This window comes from Anas acuta, chromosome 14 (assembly GCF_963932015.1).
Source record: "Anas acuta chromosome 14, bAnaAcu1.1, whole genome shotgun sequence".
NCBI lineage: Eukaryota > Metazoa > Chordata > Aves > Anseriformes > Anatidae > Anas > Anas acuta.
The window spans coordinates 16,088,307-16,109,211 of record NC_088992.1 but is presented as its reverse complement, the minus strand read 5'-3'; the positions used below and the strand labels follow the sequence as shown (position 1 = coordinate 16,109,211).

At 38.3% G+C, this 20,905-nt stretch overlaps 1 protein-coding gene across 15 annotated transcripts in view; it reads left to right on the top strand.

Moving 5' to 3' along the window:
- TENM2 (teneurin transmembrane protein 2) overlaps positions 1–20,905 on the top strand; it is a 1,136,432-nt gene that overhangs the window by 1,080,156 nt on the left and 35,371 nt on the right. For all 15 annotated transcript variants that reach the window (XM_068697798.1, XM_068697795.1, XM_068697797.1 and 12 more), the window contains 3 exons: positions 6,154–6,300; positions 16,478–16,688; positions 19,605–19,724. In XM_068697798.1, coding sequence (XP_068553899.1) covers positions 6,154–6,300; positions 16,478–16,688; positions 19,605–19,724 — 478 coding nt within the window. The remainder of the gene's footprint in view (positions 1–6,153; positions 6,301–16,477; positions 16,689–19,604; positions 19,725–20,905) is intronic.

The following is a 20,905-nucleotide window of genomic DNA, read 5'->3' as shown; positions in this document are numbered from 1 at the left end:
AGGGAATCCATTCGATCCACTTAAGTTATTGTTTGGAGGAGGCAGCCATGGCTGATAGCTTTAGATCAGAAGGACTCAGAAGATGCAGCCTCTTGATTAACATTTAATTTTCCATGTACAGACTGAGTTGAGACTAAAATCATTGTCCTCTTCCATAACTGGTTATTAGATACACTTGGAGAAGAGAACAGTTAACCTCTTTCCTCTCTCTCTCCTGTTCCCCTTTTTCCTATCCATGCTGCCCTTCTTTTCCTTCTTTTCAAGTGATTGGCCCCACTGTGAGTTCTGATGATTATAAAAAGAATTAAGATTTAGACTGCAAACACAAATTAATTGGACAGCATGCCTTTGTACTTTGATTTGCTTAAAATGTTTGTTTTGGAGTTTTTAAGTAGTTTATGCAAAAGAAAACCTATATGTGCCTGAGTAGCTGTGTATGTGTGTAATTGTGTACCTGGAGTTTGTTAGTATCAGTGGAATGAAAAGGAACTCTCTGTGGAATTTATCCAAAACTGGATTACAATTTTTCATGTATTGTGTAGATACTGGAAATTAATTTGCCGAGTTCAAAAATGAATTAATCACCTTACCATTTAGTCCCTGGATAGTTTCATAGTAGATAAAACTATGAGTACTCTCTCATAAATACATCCAGCATTATCACTTTCTTACAAACAAGCACTGTCCATATTGATTTTGTTTACTATTCATAATGATTCTGCTGAGTTTCTTGTTAAATTCAGCTTTTCATAAATCTCATATAAATCTTGAAAATATGAAACTATGGCAATAGATAGAGCTTACATAGGCCTGCTGGAAGCAGTAGACTTAATTTTGCTCACAGTGAACTCAGTAGCAGCAATGTTTATTATTTTCTAGGCTCACTATATTTTTCTCACTCTTCAGTTATTGATATGAAAAACAGTAACGTTTTAATTTCTAGTTTTATAGCATCTTCTAGGCCCCATCATGGACTGTGGCTATGTGGAGCTCTACAGATAGCAGAATCTAGTGTTTTAAGTACTCTTGGGCTTTGGAATTGCAAAGACTTTCAGATGGGAGCTTGCTTTTCCTGTTGTGTCTAATGAGAGGTCTTGAACTTTTTTGACCCTTTTCTGTAGTGTATACTAAGAAATACTAAGATACTAAGAAATTAGATGAATGAAATAATTGTATATATATATATATAGTTGGCTGCAGAGTTTGAAGTTGAGAAAACAGAAACAAAAAGTCCTTTTCATATTGAGGTGTTCTCATTTCTCACAGGGTTCTGTGTAATAGTGTCATCTGCTACTATATTATTTACTTATTAGCATCCATGGTAAATCCTCTTCCTGTTAGTAACAGACACATTCAAGAGACACAAATCTAATTTATGACAAAAAACTCAACTATTTTCTGGCAAAGAATCACTTCCCCCCCCCCCTCAAGCTACAGTCCTCTCATGTTATTCTCATTACCGAATATTTGTTTGTGCTACGTATCAACAAAGTTCCTTCTGTTGTAATGTGCTGTCATCATATATGCATTGTAATGGATAGCCTGTGGAATTATAAGTGAAGGGTTTTAACCTTTGGAAAATGGTGTATGTAGTGGACAAGGGTCCCTGAGTACTAGCATATACATGTATTTGCTGAATCTTTGCTTATGAAATTTTATAGTTGCAAAGTTGTCTTTGGGCCCTTGTAATTGAAGAGTCAGCATCCTTATGCTACTTACCATCATAGATGCGGTATATTAACTTCCAAAGAAATGCGTTTGTTTTTTTTTTTGAACTATAATCAAGTTATATAACAACCTCTTCAACCAAAGAGAAGCACTGGGAAATCCACTGAGTTTGTTGTGTTATTCCAGTTTAGTTGGCTAGTTGGGCAGGAAAAAAAAAAAAAAAAACAGGTAGTAAATTCAGGTATTGAACACTAGCCCTGGTGTTCAGGAAGATTATGGAGATTGTTTTGTGCGGTGAGGATGCTAAAAAGGATCTCATATGTAAAAAAAAAACAAACACCACACCAGTTTACATCATTCTCTATTAGATCCAGAGATATTATGCCTTTAATTTCTCCGTTTCCTTACCCACTTCACATGAATGCTGGGCATTTTGTGTCCATGGCGTGGACAGGAATGGATTGGAGTGTTTTGATTTTTGAAATCCTCTGTTACCCTGATACTCCCACACAATGCTAGTCACATATTCCTGACAGTACGTTGGAAAAAGCACTGGATTTTATCTTGCCATTTTAATTCCAAATGCATATGTTCGTGTATGTACACTGACCAGTCCCACAGGCAGGTGGGAACTGAAGGGGAAGGGAGAGTGCGTTAGTGCTTCGCCTCCAGCCGCAGCAGCCTGTGCGGAGACACTGCTAGGAAAGTGAGACACTTGAACTGCTGTTGCCTGTACAGTGCCTGTGCTGTGAATAAATAGGCTGTCAATCTAACACTTTAAACAAGCACTTTCTTCTTTTTTTAAGCTAGCATTTTGACATTTTCCATTAAGCATACTGTAATAGAAAAGATGAGTAGAATTTTTCTACACACTAGGAATAGCAACCTGTCTGCTTAGCATGGAGGACCCCTTTCTGTGCTGTGACTGAGAGTGTTATACCGCGGTGAATTGCTTCTCAAGGTTAGATTTCGATAGTGCTTCCCTCTGTGACTGCCTTACTCTCTCTTCGCCTGCCTTACTCTGTGAGTAAATTCATAAGACAAGTGGGAGGTAAGACACTGCTCAGTGTGAATGAAAGCAGGCTTTAACAAAGCACTTAGTGTTAGCATACACTTAGTGCATCATGTGTTTCCAGCAAAGGTCGTGTACCCAGCAGTGAGCACTGAGCATTTGTTGAGACTCCCGAGGCTCTTGGTTAGGTGCTTTGTTAGCTTGTCTGCTGTCAAAATGCACTGCAGTGCACGAAGGCCTGTTAGCCACATGCAATGCCCTGTGTGCTGAGGGTACTCGTCTGTACTAACTGCTGTGCACATGGACATGCAGGAGCTTCTACACAGAGACATGCAGACTTCAAATGGAAGTGTACTGCCTAAATATAAACTTTGTAAAAAATAGTATTTGTTTAGTAGATTATAATGGAAATCTGTTGTCTATTTAGGTGACAGGTCATTAGGACATATTCGGGTCTAATGGACAAATTTGGGTCTAATGGATCGTAATACTTAAGTAAATATTTGCTTGAAAACAAGCATATACAGACATGCACAGCACATGTATACAAACACACCTTAATTGTTTTCCCTTACTGTTTTATACAAAATATCTCAATTATTCCCTCTTACTTAGAGCTGTTTTTAAAGTCAACACATCCATTAACTTAATAATTTTGTAAGGAAGAAATTATTGTCAGAATACTTGGATCATACTGTAGTTTGCTGCTGCCTTTTTTTTTCCTTCCTTCTGATATTTACGTTACTGAAACACAAAGTCTGTCTTTGGAAGCCAGTTAAATAAATGACAGAGGTAGCATAGTGTTTCCTAGCAACACCATGTCTATACCAGTGATGCTTGCTTCCCTCTTTAAGCTAAAAGCAAAGTCATGTCCATTAATCCCCAGCTGAACATAAACTTCTCAGAGATTTTGCTAGCTCCCTACTGTTCATGTTTTCATCTTGCTCATATGATGCAAAGTAAACTGCTTCTGTGATTTAATTCTCTTCAGTGCTCTGGTATAAAGCCAACCTTGTGTGTATATTCACAATTACTGTTTGTTTTTCATTTAAAAGGAAAAATTTGTTCTACAGTATGATGCCTCCCCTCAGACATTATCATTTTGGTCATTCAAACAACCTAACAAACCAAAGATATAAAATAAATGACTTGAAAATATATTTCCTTTGTTGCAAAATAAGTACATTTTTTATAGCTAAGATATGTAATGCCAAAATAGCCTTTCTTTTAAGTGAAAGGGGCACCGTGTTTTTTAATACACAATAGCAGCACTGGAATAAAACTTCTAGGATTTGTTTCTGTCTGCTGATAGCTTTCTCTGTAAAATGAACTAAATGGCTTTGGCCCTGCTCAAAGAGATCTCATGTCTTACTTGGCAGAGATTGGGAGATGGAGCTGCTGTGCCAGCGCTATCAGTGCTACAGACTCAGGCACCTGGTAGGCCAATGTGCAGAGATTTGGTTGCTGTTGCCTATGGAGAACCTTTTCTGTGTGACAGCTGAGGTCTCTGTCTGACACCTTCTACCAGCCCAGCAAAAAAAAAAAAAAAAAAAAGTAAAGGAGACTTTCAGAATTCTACTGAAAAGTCCATGTGGCCATGGGCTATTTAATCATATTAAAGTTTAATTATTCATTATGAATTTGTCAGGTAGTAAGCCAGCTAGGTAAAGTAAGAATATTTACCTTTTGTGATACCAGTTGTGAATAGCAGGGGTATGAAGCAGCTCGCTTTCCCACAAGGGAGCCTCCTGTGGCACTGTGGAAGCCAGTACGGGGTCAGAGGGACTTCTCTCTAACATCACCTGGTTATGGCCAAGGCTGCTAGGAGGAGCAGGAAGAGACCAAACTCAAAGCTCTGGCTTTCTGAACAGGTTTATAGAAATGCTCTTACAGGCAGCCAAAATTAGCAATTTCTGGAAGGCTGCTCAACCTTTCAGCACCAGGTGTGTTAGTTTGACACTTGGTCCTATTCCTGGTCACCTGCAGAGACCAAGGGGCAGAGAGGTGACTTCCTGTCATCTTGGTCTTTCTCCAGTACTGCACATCTGCAGCTGTGCTGCTCAGACAAACAGAACATATTTATTTGCTTTCTGGATATTTCCCACTGCTGCCTTCCTTGCTCATACCTGATGAAAAGATTATCCACACTCCGGTAGGGTGCCCATTAGTTCCTCAGTGCTTTTAAAACGCCTGGGGAAGGGAATGGAGTACTTAATTAATAGTCACAGCTTGAGGTCACAGAGGCAAATGCAAAGGACTAATCCAGCCAGTTGGTGACACCTGAGAGGGCTGCACAGGTCCCTTCACATCTCGATGCTGGCTGTGACCCATCGCTGGTACTAGAGGGGAGAATGGGAAAGCATGAAGCCTTGTGAGCTGTTTTGGATGACATTTTCTGCCCAAGACCAATAGCATGAGATTAATGATTCCACGTTCTGTGGTGGTAGTGTAGATACCTGACAGGATTAGACTGTGTCTCCAAACCAGATGAAAGAGCTGGAGTGGTTGGGTTCCAACATATTACAACAGTATGGCAACAGAGCCTTGTCCTCCTTATAAGAAGGTGATAAGAGAGGCCCGTTGCAGGACTCCCAAATCTTCTTTCACATCTATAGACAAATGAGAGATGTTTGCATGGATTGGATGTGGTCGGAAGGTTACCAAGGCTTCATGTACCTTACAGGGTGGAATTGGGTTTTTTTGCTCTTTATTCATAGTGAATATTCAGGAAGACATAGTAGCATGTCCTGAGACTCATTCAGTTGTAGGAAAAATAAAAAGCAATCAAGTTGTTCTCTTGCCTATGGACATTCCGCTAGTGCGTATAAGCACCTTAGCAAGTGAATATTTTTGTTTCCAGTTCAGTTTTTGCTATACAGTAAGTCACATCGCATCCATAGTCAATACAAAACATGCTTTTTTGTGGGCTACCTCTTCTAGATTTGCTCTTTCCAAAAGTGTGAAAGGTTACATTGTGAACTTAGTGTTAAATAAGAAGGGCTTTTAAAGTGAATGTTAAAGAAGGAAAATATTTTCAGAACAATTTACTTAAACTTTGTGTTAGAAAAGCTCTGGAGAATTTTTCAATGCATGATATAAAAGGCATGCTGAACATTGACAGGCTTGTATAAGAAGATTTTCTCCCTCACGTATGGATACAAACACATAGTGGGAAAAACCTGACCTTGTCAGCAGACTGCCTTTAACTGAAGATCTGAACATTTACAGGGTTCATAAAACATTTATCATGGCTGGTGGTAGGCCTCAGCTTCTCTTTAGGCCTGAGTTGAGTCCCCTCTTCCCCAGGGTTCCTCCTTCTCCACACACGCCAGGGCTGTGGCTCTGGGGCTGGCAGAGTGTTTGCCCCACCAGCAAGAGCCGGGCTTTTTGTTTGCACAGTAATATTGTCAGACGTGTGAGCGTTAGTGGGAATAAGCATGTCTTGTACTTACCTTCCTCATTTCTTCAACCAGATGGCTGCCCCGATCTGTGCAACGGCAATGGGAGATGCACGCTCGGCCAGAACAGCTGGCAGTGTGTCTGCCAGACCGGCTGGAGAGGGCCTGGATGCAACGTTGCCATGGAAACTTCCTGTGCCGATAACAAGGATAACGAGGGAGGTGAGCGAAAGTCTTCCAATTCCCAGTCCCTAAAGAGCAGAGGGTTGTCCATGCTTTCTTCCTGAGTCATTTTATTTCACAAGGAGTATGGCTGTCGTTATCGCCGAGCGTTGTTGTTCCATTTCTTTTGAAACAAATGAGATTGGGAGTGCTGGGGCCTTGTGGAGAGACGTGGTGACCCACAGCGCCTGTGTGTGAAGCTTGCAGGCAGGCTCATTCCCAGCCTGCATTCCACAGGAGCCCATGGCATTTCATGGGTGCTGAGTACAGCCTGCAGATGAGAACTTTTTCCTGTAGGCTTTCGACATGTGTGAAGTGAAAGGTAAATGACTGTGTCTGTGTGCACAAGCATAGCAGCTGATTTAGCAGGATATTTAGCAACATTTTTTCAGCTCTGTGCTTGAGGCCAGGGTCGTGCTCTCATGTGCACAACCTGTGTAAGTCATTGGAGCTCGCTGTTGTATTTCACAGTTTGTACACCAGACTTGAGAGGGCTGAGTGTGTTGTGCTAAACAGTCATATATGGTAAGGTTCTGAGATCCCCCTTCAATTTTCTTTCTCCTTTATCAGGCACAAACCTATTAAACATAGAATTTGTTCTGTGTTTACCTTCAAAGATGACTTTAGTTTCTCTTTTTGTAGAGCCTTCCATGGTGTATTAAGTTATACTGGCCTGAAAGCAGTTCTAAGAAGTTGTGCCATCTGTATAGGATTGCTTGGTAAACTATCCCTTTCATCTGAAGTAGTTCTCATACCTCTCATTACAATGTCTTTAGTAAGTCACCTGGATTCTTTTTCATCACCTTCTGCTCATTATTAGAAATCAAACAGTAGACACAGCTTTTTGCTTTCAGGCTCCTTCACTTTTCTTTGGCCAATAACTAAAGAGTACATCAGTTGTTTGCTGATTAATAAATGGTTTACATGTGATATTCCGCAAACTGCAGAGAAACAGAAAACTTTGGCTTATTGGAATGATTCTTCTAGGATAAAACTGTCATTAGGATGAGTAATTTTATATAAAATTTCAGGGTGGGGAAGTTGTTTTGGATTACATGATTTAACCACATTTGAATATCATCTGCTAGGTCCAATCTGTAAATTCTCTGTTAGTTCCTTGGCTTCACATGATCACCGTGAACAGAAATATTTAGGAAGAACTAGGACTGATTCGGTTTCAGAGAACTGGAATTTACTTTATAGGTGTCACCGAATCTGTTTCTGCTTTGTAAAGAGCAGAATCCAACTGCCAAGTTACATCATTTAGAGTGTTTTGACTTTTTTTTTTTTTATTATTTTTTACACTTCGGTCATTTAACTAAACAACAAAACCCACTAAACTGGCGTGAGTCTGCAGTATAAGAAACTAAAAGCTGAATTGCTTAGACTTGCAGTTTTACTAGCTTTGAAGATTATAAAGGAAATTTTGGAAATCATCAGATACACAAAACAAGGAGTGAATTTGGAAAACATTATTAGAAATACTGAAATCAGATGTCTAAAAATGTACAAAAACACTTACATACAGGGGTCAGCTCGTTTACTTATCCAAGACAATATTCTTCACCTGTAAAACAGAAAGGCACTCCAGGAAAAAAAAATGATTTGACCAGTGAGGCTATTCAGCTATTCCTCCCAATCTAAAAGTGCAGAATTCTAAAACTTCCCTTATGGAAGGCAAATCAAAGGATATATAATATACATAGGCCATACAACAGACACATTGCATTAATCAGTGTTGCTATACCAGATGAATGGTTTCTAGTTCACTATAGTCATACCTGAAAGAAAACTGTTTGGTCTAGCTAGAAAATTTAAGGGGAGAACTCAAGTTCTCAGCACTTGCAGGCTGAAGTCAGGTATTTGTAGAGGCCGGATAGATTACTGCTCACTGCTTCCTGTGGGAGTGTGGGTAGTTTGAAAATCCAATGCTGTTCCAAGGTGCAAATAATCTGAAAAGTCCAATTGACCCCCAACACATTTTCACATGGGGATTTTATGATAAAGCCAGAAGTGAAACCTTTATCTCCTGACCCTTAGCTTAGTACTTTAATCCAAAGATCATTATTGGTCTCTAATAGTATCATCCTTATTAAATTTCTGTAGAGTTTTTCTGTAAGGGAGCTTAGGATATGTTCAACACCTGTTCAGTTAGCTGTTTCTCCGCACACCTGCAAGGTATTTGTAAGGAAAGCAAACAGATTAGCCCTTTGATTCAATCACACTGTGTTGTACATGCAGCGCGGGTGGTACAAACTGAGCTGCGCTGCAGCTGGGTTGCACTCAGTACGCATTTGTCTCTCGGATGCCTTTGTGATTTTTGCTGTTTCAGTTTGATTATATTTGGGGTTTTGGATTTCTTTAAGATGGCATGGAGTCCACTGCAATATTCCCTGTGAGGACAGTCATTGTCACTCCTATCAGTTTGTCAAATTGTCAGTCTCAGGTAAGAGCTGCAACAAAACTCAAGACTGGCTATAACTTTAATCCCTTAATACTTAGTTATCTCAAAGCCTTTACGTTAAGCCGCACTACTCTTCAGCTGTCTGGTTCACTACACATCTGGCCAGGAACACACCCAGTGACCTGTATTTAATTGATGTTTATTAATGATAATGCAGGGAAGACCACAGGAGTGTGCAGGAATGCAGAGGGAGGAAGGAATGTGTGCTTTCCTTTTTAAGATGCACATTTATTTAATTATGACTGTGTCTGAAAAGGAAGAGATTAGATTGTTTTCTCATGAGATGAAGCTGGAAACTGTACAATGGGAACCAATTTGAAAGATTCAGCTAGTTTGCAGAACACCCAGTTTCACATGAAAATGCAAGTTTATTGAAAGTTAAAGAAATCACCTCTCCTCCCACTAACTCTTTTCACTTGAAACTCAACAGTTTATTTGCAGCCAAGTGTTGAACTCATTTGCTGCTCTGTTAACATAAGCAAATAGTTCTGGAGTAGTAGTGAACACACAAACTACTCTTCCAAGAGAAAGTAGTCTAAATTTTTTTTTGTCTAAATGAGGACCTTATCTGCAGAAGTAAACACCCTTCCTTTTCCATCCATCTATTTATATTAAAATGTAGTCACTTCAGCATGTCACTGAAATGCAACAATAATTTTCTGTCAACTATTCTTTCCCATGTGTCAATAATTGAACATATTTTGGTGTTTTTTCTCTGTTCAGCCATTCTTATTGTATCTTACAATCAGATTCAAAGGCCTTGGGCCAAGTCTTCATTTCATGGATGTCAAGATGAGCATTGCCACTGACTCCAAAGGGATTCAGATTTGTCCTGTTCTGTCTTATTGTCTGCCACAACATGAATTACATACCATAGTTCAGAAAGAGAAAAATGAAAGATTATGCTTAATATTTTCTTTCAATTTTAGATTAATGCCCCTTAGTTGGTTTATTCCTAGAAGTGGCAGATGTGTCCCTGTCTTGTTGAGACTTACAAATCTTCATTTTATATGAGATGTCAGTGCATATTACTCACATAAATAAAACGGGATTCCAGAGGAGAGTATTTGGAGATGTTTTCTCCTCTTAGAGCTGCTCAGGTAGAGCTGTGCATCATCCAAGCTAGCTCTGGAAAAATTTACCTTTATTTGTACTTTATCAGCACATCGGTTCTAGATAAGTGCTTAATTGGGTATTCATTATGAACCTATATAGGGTCACTGTGATGTATAGGCTACTTCGCTGAAAAAGATTTGAAGGCATTTCTTTGTTTTTAAGGAGCAAGCCTAACCAGAAGGTAAGGGTTTTTGGTTGTTTTTGTTTTGGCAGACTCACTTTTAATATCTTTTTTTTTAATACGAAATTGCTTCTATTTTTTCAAAATGTGTTTGAATAATGTAATTTACTCACTGTGGCCACTTCTAAATCTAATCCCTTTTCTTAATCAGTCCCTCAGTAGTGTAATAGTTATTAAGCATCTTTTGGAGGGATTAGAAATGGCTTTTTTTGAAGACCTATAATTGTGATTACAATGTATAATCCCCCCCAATAGACATGTATAGCCCACTTAATTCACTGTAGACTTACTTTAGGAAATTAAGAGATTAAAAATGGTATTTTGAGGAATGGGAGAAAGTATATTACTTGTTAAGTATGTATTTCTTTTAACTTACTGCATAAGGAAATCTCTGTAGGAGGGTATTTATACCATCTTTTTACAATAACTGTTTTATAATAATTTGGCTGTTCCTAAATTACATAATGGTTTTGCCTCTTGGAACATTCTTATTAAATTGTTTGTATTTAACTAGATTTCACCTTAGACCTTTAAGTGCGCACAAATAAAAAGGACAATGTAATGTAAGCATATTTGTTTTCTACAGGACAGTTTTACTAGATGATGGATGCAGTTCCTGCAGAGACCTCATGTTTGAAGAGCCCTTTGTCTTGAGCTCGATGGGATAACCCCAAAGAGGTGTTTGAGAAAGAGCTCTGCAGAAGCAACCTTATCAGAAGTCCCATATCACCCACTTGAGTTGCACTTTCTAGGCTTTTCTTTTCCTGCTAACACTTCACCTATCTTTTTCACCCTTTCAGAATTATTCTCCTCGTGTTTATATATATATATATATATATATATTTATATATATACACACATATATTATATTGACAACTCATTTAAATAATGCTACCTCAGGGAAGGAAAAGCAGAAGACAACCAAAACTTTGCTAACTTGGTTTGTTTCTGATTTGACCGTGATGGAGAGAACAGGTGCAGGAACATTAGAAAAATAAAAATAAAAAGCTTAAATACTACTATTGCTTGTATCACTTCACAGCTCATAATTCTCCCCAAAATGTAATCATCTGTGCTACAGTTGAGTTGGGAAGGAAGGGAAACAGCCATAACAATATAGAATACTAAGTTAAATAGAATGAGAAATTGCTTGTTTGTTTGTTTTGTTTTGTTTTGTATTTGTTGGGTGTTTTTGTATGCAAAGTGAGACATTCTTCTATTTAAAATACATTTTAACTTATTTCTACTTGGCTTTGTAAAGAGAGTTGTGCATATCTCAGAAGACAAATTTTGCCCTTCAGTTCATTACTATATAGCTGTAACAACTCCAAGAAATGCAGTTGGCGGTAATTCTGTTTGGCACAATACATTAAAGATAATGAATGAGAGAAAGCCAGCTATCTGCTACAGTATGAATTCTCTTCAATTCAAGAGCAAAATACATTTCTAGTGAAGTTCACTGTCAGGACAGTGCACTTGACTGATTGAAAGGCTGTTTATTTAAGTTGTCTTAGAAAACTCATCTCTGAAATTAGACAGAAAGAAAATAGAAAGAAAAGAGAAGTGTCTTCCTGCAATAAACATTTAGAAAAAAATTGCTTTTAGAGAATTACAAATCCTGTGACTTGATACTGCATCAGGCTCGTGACATTTAAGATAATACAAGTATTTCACAGCACAAAAGCAAATCATGTAATTTAGCTTGCCTCAACAAGCATTGCCTCAGCAGGGGTCTCTAAATCAGCACAGACAAAAGATTTTATGAAGTTCTCAATATAAATACCCAGAATACTCTTGGCTCAGAAAGTACCTTCCCAGAGCCTGTACAATAGTCACTTTTAGAACATTAACTGTAATGAGTAGTTGAAATCTGTTGTGGATGAGGGCCAGAGTGAGTCATGTAGGCTCAAATATAAAATCTGTATTGAAACTAGACATTATATAAGTTTGACGAGAGCTAATGAGTGTACTTGTATGTGGTTTTGTTAAAACTTCATGTCAGCCTCTAATCGTCTTTACACACATTAGCCAGCTTATCCTCACAGTGTCCCCCATGGGTTACGTTACTACAGTAACATGCTCTTATAACCCATGGAGAAGGGAAAGCAAGAAATTCAGTGACTGCAAATCCCATGGTTTAAAAAGCCCCAGTGGCTCCACAGGCATGGTACCAACGTGCCCACTGAACTGAATGAATTTTTCCAAATATTGTTTTTATCTTGGAGCCCTCTCAGTCATCTCTGCTGGTGATGTGTGATTTGGAGATGGAGCATCAATAGTCTGCCAGCATTCCCAGGGTCTGAGGGGTGACCGAGTGCCCAGTGTATATCTGTGGCTATGTTTCCTTGACTGCAAGGGCTCTGGGCAGCACAGGAGTCCTGAGTGGGCAAGGAAAGTGGAGCTATTGCTCTGCCGATGTCCTATTCCAGGGCACTTAAAAACCTCATTAGGGAGTTATTTGGCGTTCAGAGGCATGCACACCTTACAGAAGCCCAGGTTTATTCTACCTTATCACAATTATGGATTTACAACCTGGTTTATAACAATTATCCTGACAATTTACAGAGAGCCTTTCCAGTTATGCTAAGCCATTTGAGGAGTAGGGCTGGAACAGGATTAAAAGCATTTCCTTTCTTATTAGCACCAGGAACTTCTGAGGAGTCATTTTGAGTGATGTATGCCAACATAACAGCAATTAGATCAAGATATCAAAGTGTAAATTTGGGTTAAATATTAGATAAACTTACTCATATTAAGATGTATTGGGCAGTGGAATAGTCTGTCCATGGAAACAGTTCTGCATGCAGCATTAGAGCTCGATTAAAATATTTCTGTATTGGCAGAGAGAAGACATACTCTTTTGATAATCTGATAGAGCATCTCTAATTCTTTCACCTTGGGTATATTAATACTACACATAATTAAAATCGGATCATGATAAATTAACTAATTTGCCCTTAGAGTGATCAAAGGCCCTTTCGCCCTCAGGGCTTATAGGAGCTGCTGCTCCCCGCTTCCCCCCACCTCCATTTTAATCATCAGTCTGAAATGTTTATTGGAAAAAGAAAATTTTCCAGGATTTACACTGAAAGTTGCTGGCTCCTGAAACTAGTGAAGTGTAAGGATGCCCTCTACTGAGCATGTGCTCAGAAGTTTTGTTTTGGAAGCAGAATTGTCCCCTGCTGCGTAGAGAAAGCATTCTGTCAAGCAGCTGGATGTCAGGTCAGAGGTGGCTCATTCCAACATGCATCATGCGCTGAACCTGGAGCACAACCTGTATTTGGTGAAGAGTGGGGACTAAAAATAATTTACTTGTTGGAGATGGAAAACAAAACAAACAAAAAGCCAGAAACTCAATGTCAACTTTCCAAAGAAAGCTATAGCATGATTTTGGAATCCAAGCACCTGAACGTGATCAGGAAAATGGATGATGAGAGCTCCTAGATGCATTAGCAATAATATCTATCTCACTGTTTCTGCTGTGTGCTTTTTAGCCCTTGTAATGGTGTTCAAAATTCATCTTAAAATATAGGTGTGCACAAGCAAGTAGATGACTTTTCTTACATGTGATACTTTAATTTTATTTTATTTTTTGCCTTGGGTTAAGTCTGCCAAAAAGTTTATGTAACAGTTCACAGAAGGTCAAGAAATGTGCATCTCTGTTAGCAGATGTGAAGTCTTCAGGAGGAATCCCATGACACTAACCTTGTTTCTGAAAAGATTTGGGAATAACTGAGAACAGCAATGGAGAGCTCATCTTGTACTACCAGTTTAAATTAAATCCAAGTTTCCCATTTCTTTCTTCTCAGTTAAAGCCAAGTCAGGGCTTCTTTTGGTCTCAAATTGTTGGAAGAGGTTTAGCACCATCTTAACTCCCTCTGCACTGCCTTTCCTGTAGCATACAGAGTCTCAGAGTGCTGCTGACTTTAAACTCAGATGTGTATGCTCTGAAAAGCAAAAATATCTTGATGAGGCCGATGGTGAAGTTTTTGTCATTGAATTAACCATATAAATAATTCAGCGTGCCTGAGGAAATCTGGAAGATGACAACCTCTGAAATATATATTAAAAACAAAGTCCTGAATTCCAATTAAAATTCATGCTTATGGCAGTTTTCTCTAACGGAAGGTACATTTTTTTCTAGCCGTTGTTTTAATCAACTGAGTCTAATGCAGCTAAGTGTTTGTGCAAGTTTGCTAAATTTCATATTTAATGGTACAATATGGCTGGAGAAATGGACTGACAGAAACCTCACACAGTTCAGCAAGGTAAGTGCAAAGTCCTGCACCTGGGGAGGAACAAGCCCATGCACCAGTACATGCTGGGGGTCACCCAGTCGGAAAGCAGCTTTGCAGAAAATGACTTGGGGTGCTGGTGGTCGCCAGGCTGAATGTGAGCCAGCACTGTGCCCCTGCAGCAATGAAGGTCAGTGGTATCCTGGGCTGCAGCAGGAGGAGACCATGCATGTTTTCTGTGACTGTATAACAAAGGCATTACTGAAGGTTTTTCAGGGTAAGAAGAAGATTACTCTGAGACTCTTCATGAGAAAGCTTGTTGCAATGCATTTAAAAAGCGATAAAGTTCAAAACAAGTAAATCATGAGTATATTTATGTTATTGTATATGCTTGTCTCTCCTAAATATTCCTCTAAGCATATGAAAGTGTGCAAGTATGAGTTCCCATAATTGCATAAAAACCTTCCTACATGAAATGACTTATACGCAGGTTTCTCCCCGATATTGAATGGAAATGTTTCTAGCCTCCTGGGTCCTTAGCTGGCAGTTCAGAGCAGTTTGATTGCCTGCTTGATTGTTTGTGAGATAACAGTAAGATTGGCAGTGACAGGGTAATTTACTGAAGATTGCAATGTCAGACTATATCCAAGGGGGCTTGGTAGCATAAAGATGTGATTCTCGTGACTGACAGGACACTGAGAGATTGATATGCCAATTGAAAGTTCACGGTGTCGTCAGAAGTGTTTGGTCACAGCAGCCCATAATCTGCTGCATGATGAGGTCATTACAGCCATAACATATGCTCACCTATAATAACAGGTATAGTAAAAAAAACGAGGCAGCTGTAACAGCTAAATGTAAATTTGTCAAAGGGAGTAATTTATATCCTGTGTTTTGATCTTGCTATTACTAATATGTTGACAGGATCCTCTTGACTGACAGTTGTCTGAATAAAAGAACTGAGTGGACTAAACAGTGGTCAGCTTTAAGTTCAGGATTGTAGAGGTATCGCAGACCAAGGAAAGAGCAGAATGCTGAGAAAAAGTTCTCAGCACTTGATGGGGAAACTGGCTTGAGTTATAATCTGAAGCTGATGGTGTCTTCACGATGATTATATAAAATAGTTGGAAAATGTACTGTAGCCATAAAAAAAAAAACAACCAACAACAACAAAAAACCTCTGTGTTGGAAAGGATTTCAAGATGAATGGAGCTCTTAATGTGAATAGGCGACTGACCTTAAAGAAATGTATAGCTCTCACAACAAGGTAGTTTGTCTAACTTAAATGTCCATAGTGAGCTGAATGAAACATCGTCACTATAGCATGGCAATTTAGTTCTTAAATCAGAAGCAGTTATTTCAGACATACACAATCCATTGGAAATTCAGGTTAATTGTAAAATGAGAAAGCTTCTTAGACGGTGGTTTGCTGTTTTTTTTGTTTGTTTGTTTGTTTTTTCCTTACAATTATCACTCTGTAACATAGCGTCAGTCTGTTGTGTATTTGAAAAACTTGAAAATAGATGAGTCGTAATCTCAATCTAATGTACTTCTGTCAGCTAACCTACTGGAATGTTCTTTCTCATGTATGGTGTCCAGTATGTGCCTAGGTCAACCTATATTCAGCAAATCAGACTTGTATGCCTTGGAGAGTCTCTGAAAGTTTACAGACTAAGAAGAGATTGCAGATTGGATGCCTCATTTTTGTGATTTCTTGATAGTGGATGAATGCATGTTTCTAAATTCTTAGAACATTCTCTGAATGTTCTTAAATTCTTAGATTATAATATTTTAAAGTAAATGGTTATTAATTTCTAAATTAGAGTAGAATTCCATAAAGAGAATGCTAGTAAGTTGAATGATGATACCAAAGGAAAGGGTGGTGCTAGATATTGTCTTCATATGGGTTAAAAGTAGATTTGATTCATCTAACTAGGCAGATTGGTCTCCCTATTGAGGATTCCATTTTAATTTCTTAATTAATGATATTTAACAAGTTTACTTTCAGAAAGTCTTATCTTTGCTGTATTGTTGGTTCAATTATCAAGTGGTTTTGTGGTGTAGAAACGTTACGAAGAGAAATCATTCACATTTTTTCCTGGTGCCTTAAGACGTCCATTAGATATTTTTGCTTGATAGCACTGTGCAGCTGGCTGAATCTTGATGTTTCTTACCTTTCAGATGGCTTGGTTGACTGCCTAGACCCAGATTGCTGCCTCCAGTCTACTTGTCAAAATAGCCTGCTGTGCCGGGGTTCCCGTGATCCTCTTGACATCATACAACAGAGCCATTCTGGTTCACCAGCTGTGAAGTCATTCTATGATCGAATCAAGCTCTTAGTGGGGAAGGACAGCACTCATATAATTCCAGGAGAAAATCCCTTCAACAGCAGGTAGCAGCTATAAATTTGACATTGCATTTGTGCAGTTGCATTGTAAGGGAAATTTTCTCCCAGAGCTTTTGCTCATGTTTTAACATGAGATTCTGCTTTCAGGTGCTTCACGTGTTTCCATTTCAGGGCACTCTAAGGGAAATTTATAATGTTGCCTTTGTTTTACAACACTGAGTTTTATTAGCATTTTAACATACTGGCAACACCTAGAAGGTTTCTTCCACTGAGCAAAAGCTTCTGAGCTTTATCATTTATGAAGACTGCAGTCTACAACAATGGAAAATGCCCACTAGTTAATAGTTAGAAGGGTACATGTAAATAATGTTGTAATACACTTCTTAATAGTCAGTGCTTTAAAAAAAAAAAAATCAGCTGCTGAAAACCACCCATCTTACTTTCAAGCAGTTTGCTCAGAAATAATCTAACTATATGTGTGTGGATATGGGTTGGAGTCTTCAAGACAGTCTAAGAATTACAAATCTAGACTGAGCAGGAGCTGGGTGCTTCAGAGCTAAAGCTCTTTTGGAAAATTGCAATTTAAAATTTTAGATTTATTAAAAATTAAGTTTTATAGAGTTCTTGGTGATGGTTTTCATAGTTCTGTTTTATTCATCTCAAGTACCTCACACGCTTTAACATGTCATTTTGAATGGCCTATTAATCACATTTTAAAATTAGCCTTAGCCTTTTAAGTTGTGAAGGTTCAGTGTATCTGACTTCTAGTCAGATAGTACTTTATATTAATCTGGATTTTAGCTACAAATTTTAGTCTCCATTGCTTTCAGTATTTCTTCATTTTAGAAATAAAAAGGTTTATTGCTGAGAATTTTCTTATTCAAGTTATTTCCTGAACTAGTGAACTTGAAGGTAGAAAAAGTTGTCATGAACCTTACTAGTTGCCTTCTTCCATAGGATGATTTATTTCTAAATCTGTTTTCTGCACTGTTCCCCTATAGGAACTTGTGTAATTATCTTCCTACGAATATTTGTGGGTTTTGTTTTGTTTTGTTTTAAAACATAAAATAATTCAAGGAAAATTAATAATGCCAAGACAATCATCTTGGTCGGATATACATGTATTTCCAAATAGACTTTCTCAAAAAGGTAGGAATTTCTATTAAATTCCATGTTGTGTTACAAAATGGTGATTTCAGAAAAATCAAGTTTGGCCTGAAGGGTCAAGAAATCATTGAAAGTTACATTACAGAAAAGTAATATTTTGGTTATTCAAATGACTCATTTTCATGAATAAGTTTATTTTTTATGAAACTCATTTATTCACATAAATGGGTTCTCCCATGTTTGGAATAAAAATATGAGGAAATAATTGTTAAACAGCCAGTATAATACAGTTAGAAATGCACATCACAGCATCTTGAACATTTCAGAAATAACAGAAATGTCCTAAAAACAATCCCTGATATTACTAATGAAAATTAATATCCTCCGATAAGTAAATAGCTTTAGAAATGCATGTATAGGGGATAAATAAGCTGTCCCAGAATTCAACTAAATATTGTGAGTTTTCGGCAAAACACAGGCAGGTTTAATCCCCTCATCCAACAGCTTGGACTGGGTCCAGAAATCAGGGTTCAGTATCTATCTTGTCAGGTTTCTGTGTGTGTCGATGTGCCCGAAGCATCCTAAGGTTCATGGGCAGCTCCAGTCCTGCAGTGCAAAGGCAGTTCAGAAATGCAGCTTTTGATTTTCTGACTCACTCTGTAGCAACACATGAGAGTTGGTGGACCGTGCTAGAAGCACTTAGCGCTGAAATAGAAATCGTTTCACCTAGGGCTACAGCAAAACTAAATGTAGTGGTCCCTGAGATTAGGGGTTACAGTGAGGTTTAACTTTCCCCATGTTTCAGGATCATGTTCCCTTTTCTTCATGCTTCCACTGAAGACGGCAACCTATCTACACAGAGCTTCTCCTTTTCATCTCCCTTTTACTGTGCAGCTTCCCTTTCTCACCATTTTCCCTCAGGATACAGGGAAGGTGGAAAGGAAAGGAGCCAGGAGATGGAGAGCCCTCTCCAGCTGGGAGCGCAGAGGAAAGAGGCAGGAACAGGCTGACCACGCCAGAGAGCAGCAGAGCGGGGAGAAGTGGGGCTTGCTCCTTCCAGTGCCAAGGAGGCTGCAAATGCAGTTGGGTGGCTGTTTCTGCCTGCTGTGCACTCACCAGCAGCAAAGCACTCTCAAAAGAGAAGACGACTGAATATGCCTTACTGTAGAGGAATAACTAGTCTTACTCTCCTTTAGTTTGAGCAAAGTAGGTAACCTGTTGGCTAAGAAATCTCTTTATTTTGCCTGTGAATCAATCTGGCCTTGAATCAAATTCTCACTTCTGCTGACGAAGTGAAAAGCAAGGATTATGAATCAGGACCCAGTGCAGCGTACAAATATCTGGTGCTCCCTAAGATAAAGGTACATGCACCTTAATTTGGAAAACAAGTTGCATAAAACAGGTATGGCATAACACCATGTTTTTGAAGTATACTAGGCATCCAGAAACATCATATTGTACCCAGCCAGGTTTTTTTGTTTTTTGAGAAGTGACTAGTCATCATTTCAGTGGGACCTCAGGGTCAGAGTTGTGGCTTGGCTGAACATGATGTAACTTTCTGTTCCAATTTCTCCTCTGCAAAGCCTCATTAGGCAATCACATTTGCGTTCCAGCCCAAGGGAAGGTGCTACCTCCCATTCCATATATACAGACCATATTGCATAGACAGCATTTTCTTGATTTAAGTATATACAGAGAGCTGGGCAATATCGTGGTATCTTCAGTATTCTAATAAACCTTGCAGTAAATCGGATTCAGAGTAAATGAGGCACAAATGTTCCACAACTCAGTTTATAAACACTGCAACTGTTTTCATAACTAACTTCAATACCTTTAATTATCTTTCTTCTTCAGTCTTGTGTCTCTTATAAGAGGCCAAGTGGTGACGACAGATGGAACGCCTCTAGTTGGGGTCAATGTGTCATTTGTCAAGTATCCAAAGTATGGCTATACCATCACTCGTCAGGATGGCACGTGAGTTTGCTTGTTTCATTGAGTACCCATTTTTTATGTAATATCTTTGCTGATTAACAGATGGTGCAATCTAATGGAACCATGTGGTACCATGCATTGCATTCCTCCCAGGGCAAAGAGCTATTAAGTAAACACAAAAGTATTTTTTCACATGGCATTTTGAATACTAAATGAAAGTAAATATGAAAAGGCTGACTTCTGATAATAATGCGTTAGCAGTCAGACTCCCTTCAAATAAATTGCTCTGTATCTATAAAAACATTTGTGGTGTACAGAAATACCCAGCTGAGAACAGCAATATTTTAGTTTAAAATGCAAGGCAGGCTAATGCTGCTAGAAAAAAAAAAAAAAAAAAAGTATCGTTTTTAGAATAGCATATTTTGTTAAAAGTTCCCTTCTGTCTCTCCTTCCTTTTGAAGATCCACTATATTTTGTGTTTCTTCAGGGTAGAATATATTCAAAAGATTATAATTGAATATATTTAGACATTTTCCTGCTGTGCAAAGAAGAGCTTTTTCCCCCCCTTGTATTATCTGATTTGAAATGTGCACGAATTCAGAAACCCAAAATTAATGTGTCATGGTTTATGTAGTTTACTGGCTGTGGTAACTAAAACAGCATATCTATGACACATATATTGTAAACATTTGCCATTTTTTCTTGATCTTTCATGCAAACTATTGAATTGAAATACTTAATATGAGTAAATTGAACTAGAGTATTTCATGTCCACATATCTGCTGTTGTAATAAAAGTATAACATTGTTGATTTCAGTGGTTTCAGCTCATATATTGCTGTACTATTAACTCTAGATCTAAATGAAATCATTGAGTAATTTGTTACATTGCCATTATTTACATGAAACACCTGATAACTAGTTCTGTTGTCAGTACAACCTAGAAGTATTTTTTGCCTTCAGGACAGATTTCAAAATGCCTGCAGAGCTACGCAGTGCTATGGTGATTATACAGGGATTTGGGAGTAAATATCTAATCTCTCTGAAAAATGATAGATCAATTATCCTGGAGACAGGAATTCTTATCTTATTTGTAGAACAGGAACAGCAAAACTTTTCATTACTATTCTTACTGCCACCTGTCCCATTCTGTTTCATGATGGACAGCATCTATTAGGAAAGGGATAATTCAGTGTCCAGCTCAGTATGAATTTGGTTTCTCTG